The sequence below is a fragment of the Triticum aestivum genome, chromosome 6A (genome assembly GCF_018294505.1).
Source record: "Triticum aestivum cultivar Chinese Spring chromosome 6A, IWGSC CS RefSeq v2.1, whole genome shotgun sequence".
NCBI classification, from domain to species: Eukaryota; Viridiplantae; Streptophyta; class Magnoliopsida; order Poales; family Poaceae; genus Triticum; species Triticum aestivum.
Window position 1 is genome coordinate 188,910,980 of NC_057809.1, and position 2,757 is coordinate 188,913,736.

Below are 2,757 nucleotides of genomic sequence, written 5' to 3' on the forward strand. Positions count from 1 at the left end.
ATATCCATTGATGGATGGGTTGTCCCCATTTTGAATTGCGCTCGCTCAACGTCCAAAATCGTAATGTACTCGTTCTAACCTCGCTCCTAGGTCTGACTTCTTATTAAGCCATATATTTTAGGTTACAGCCATAGATTGCATCACCCCACCCGATCAGCCATACGTATTTTATGCCGTCACACGCACCGAGCTGTCTCCCCGGAGTGTTATTTTATCTCCCTCGCAAAAAAAAAGGAGTGTTATTTTATCCAGGTCAAATTCTTGCTGTACAGCATCTCGTAAAAGGAAAATAATTACCACCATACATACGTTGGGAGAGCCAGAGGTCAACTTGGCCCCTCCTGCTTCGCCCAGACGGCACAAAACTGATGCACCCGCAGACGACGAGGACACCCAGTGTGTGTGTCACGGCACGTCGGACCGCATCGCACACGTCACCGCCGAACCAATTTCCGTATAAATGCGGTAGCTACAGAGTAGTACAAGTCGGCCCACATCGTATCAGTCCCAGCTATCGCACACACTGCATCGGCCAGCTCAGGATCGGGCAAGAAGAGAAGACGACATTTATTTTCTTCCCCCGCGGGAGATCGATCACAGCCGGGCAGCCATGGGCGAGGAGGCTCCGGTCGCGGTCACCGCGGCGGCGACGACGTCGCCGGCGCCCCACCTGCTCCTCATATGCTTCCCGGGCCAGGGCCACGTCAACCCCATGCTCCGCCTCGCCAAGCGCTTCGCGGCCAAGGGCCTCCTCGTCACCTTCTCCTCCACCTCCTACGTTGGAGGCAAGATCACGGCCTCCTCCGGGGTGGAGGCCGGCGGCGACGGCGTGCCGCTCGGCCGCGGAAGGATCCGGTTCGAGTTCTTGGACGACGATTTCGACGGGAATGACCTCGACGACCTGATGAGGCACCTGGAGACGACCGGCCCCGTGGTGTTCGCGGAGCTGCTGAGGCGCCAGGAGGAGGCGGGCCGGCCGGTGACGTGCATCGTCGGGAACCCGTTCCTCCCGTGGGCGATCGACGTCGCCCACGATGCCGGCATCCCCACGGCGGTGCTGTGGGTGCAGTCGTGCGCCGTGTTCTCGCTCTACTACCACCACGTGCACGGGCTCGTGGAGTTCCCGCCCGAGGACGACCTCGACGCCCGGGTCAACCTCCCGGGCCTCCCGCCGCTGTCCGTCGCCGACGTGCCGTCGTTCCTGCTGCCGTCCAACCCCTACAAGCTCCTCACCGACGCGATACTGAAGCAGTTCCGCACCATCCACAAGGCGTCGTGGGTGTTCGTCAACTCCTTCTACGAGCTGGAGCCCGAGGTGGTGGACGCGCTCCCGGGCATCTCGCCGCCGCCGCCGCCGCTCATCCCCGTGGGCCCGCTCGTGGAGCTGGAGGAGGAGGGCGCCGTGCGGGGCGACATGATCAAGTCGGCGGACGACTGCGTGGGGTGGCTGGACGCGCAGGCGCCGCGCTCCGTCGTGTACGCGTCGCTCGGCAGCGTCGTGGTGCTGTCCGCCGAGGAGCTGGCCGAGATGGCGCACGGGCTCGCGTCCACCGGCCGCCCCTTCCTGTGGGTGGTTCGGCCGGACTGCAGCGCGATGCTTCCCGAGGGGTACCTGGACTCCGTCGCCGGGCGCGGCATGGTGGTGCCGTGGAGCCCGCAGGACCTGGTGCTGGCGCACCCGTCCACGGCGTGCTTCCTCACGCACTGCGGCTGGAACTCCACGCTGGAGACGCTCGCGGCGGGGCTTCCCGTGGTGGCGTTCCCGCAGTGGGGCGACCAGTGCACGGACGCCAAGTACCTCGTGGAGGAGTTCAAGATGGGGGTGCGCATCGGCACGCCGCTGCGGAGGGACGCCGTGCGCGACGCCGTGGAGGACGTCGTGGCCGGGCCGGACGCCGGCGCGATGCTCGAGAAGGCCAGGGCGTGGTGCGCGGCGGCGAGGACGGCCGTGGCGGCCGGCGGGTCGTCGGACCGCCACGTACAGGCGTTTGTTGACCAGGTTGTGGCGGGAACCATTGGCGCACGAGCAGATAAGGACCTTGTGGCTGCGGAGCAGCAAGGTTTCGATTCATCTTCTCTACGTGGAAACTAAGGATTATTTCGGCCATCTTCAGTGAAGAAATGTGCAGAGATTTCTGAAGTTCAAAAGCGAGACACGCACAAGACTACTCAATCGAAGCAACTTTGTCGCAGGCAGGCGCCTACGTTGGCACACAGAGTCGGAAGCATCGATCGGTATGAGCAACTGAAGTCCATCGTTGACGCGATGTTGCGAGTCTTGGAGCTTAGCACTGGAGTCTGAAGATGCCGCGAGAACCGAAGCTAATAATAATTGTACGTACTAGTCTTCGTAGCATGATATTTTGTTCTCTTTGATCCTCTTGTTATGTTTGTTGTCAGTCATACAGAGAGCCAGGCAGGCTACAATTCAGTGTGTTCATTTAAGTGTCAATAAATTTAGTTATTAAGAGCCTAATTTTGGCGCCGTTAAAGCGCCAGCAACCCTCCGCTCCTGTGAAATGCCTGCGCCAGCGAAGACGCCATTGCCGCCAGCGAGCGTGTAAATGTAGCACCGCTGTGTTTTGGATTCGGGGACGACATCTGAACTGCCACAAATATCACGCAGTATATACAGTTTAGGGAACGCGAGTAACATCTGCTAGCTAGTGTAGTGCTGATGTGTCTATGAACTGGCCACATGAGAGAAGCTTCAGCAATTTTGACAGGACCTTTTGCTTGTCGGATTTCAGGTAAGTT

At 60.1% G+C, this 2,757-nt stretch overlaps 1 protein-coding gene across 1 annotated transcript; it reads left to right on the forward strand.

The window, feature by feature from the left end:
- The first annotated feature begins 435 nt into the window (after window positions 1–435).
- LOC123127220 (gallate 1-beta-glucosyltransferase 84A23) lies at window positions 436–2,476 on the forward strand. Its single transcript, XM_044546803.1, has one exon. The coding sequence runs from the start codon at window positions 611–613 to the stop codon at window positions 2,090–2,092; it is 1,482 nt and encodes a 493-aa protein (XP_044402738.1). The 5' UTR covers window positions 436–610; the 3' UTR covers window positions 2,093–2,476.
- Window positions 2,477–2,757: the final 281 nt, after the last annotated feature.

Bases quoted from the DNA above. Each gene is read 5' to 3' on its own strand.
- LOC123127220 (XM_044546803.1), top strand. From the start codon at position 611: ATGGGCGAGGAGGCTCCGGTCGCGGTCACCGCGGCGGCGACGACGTCG.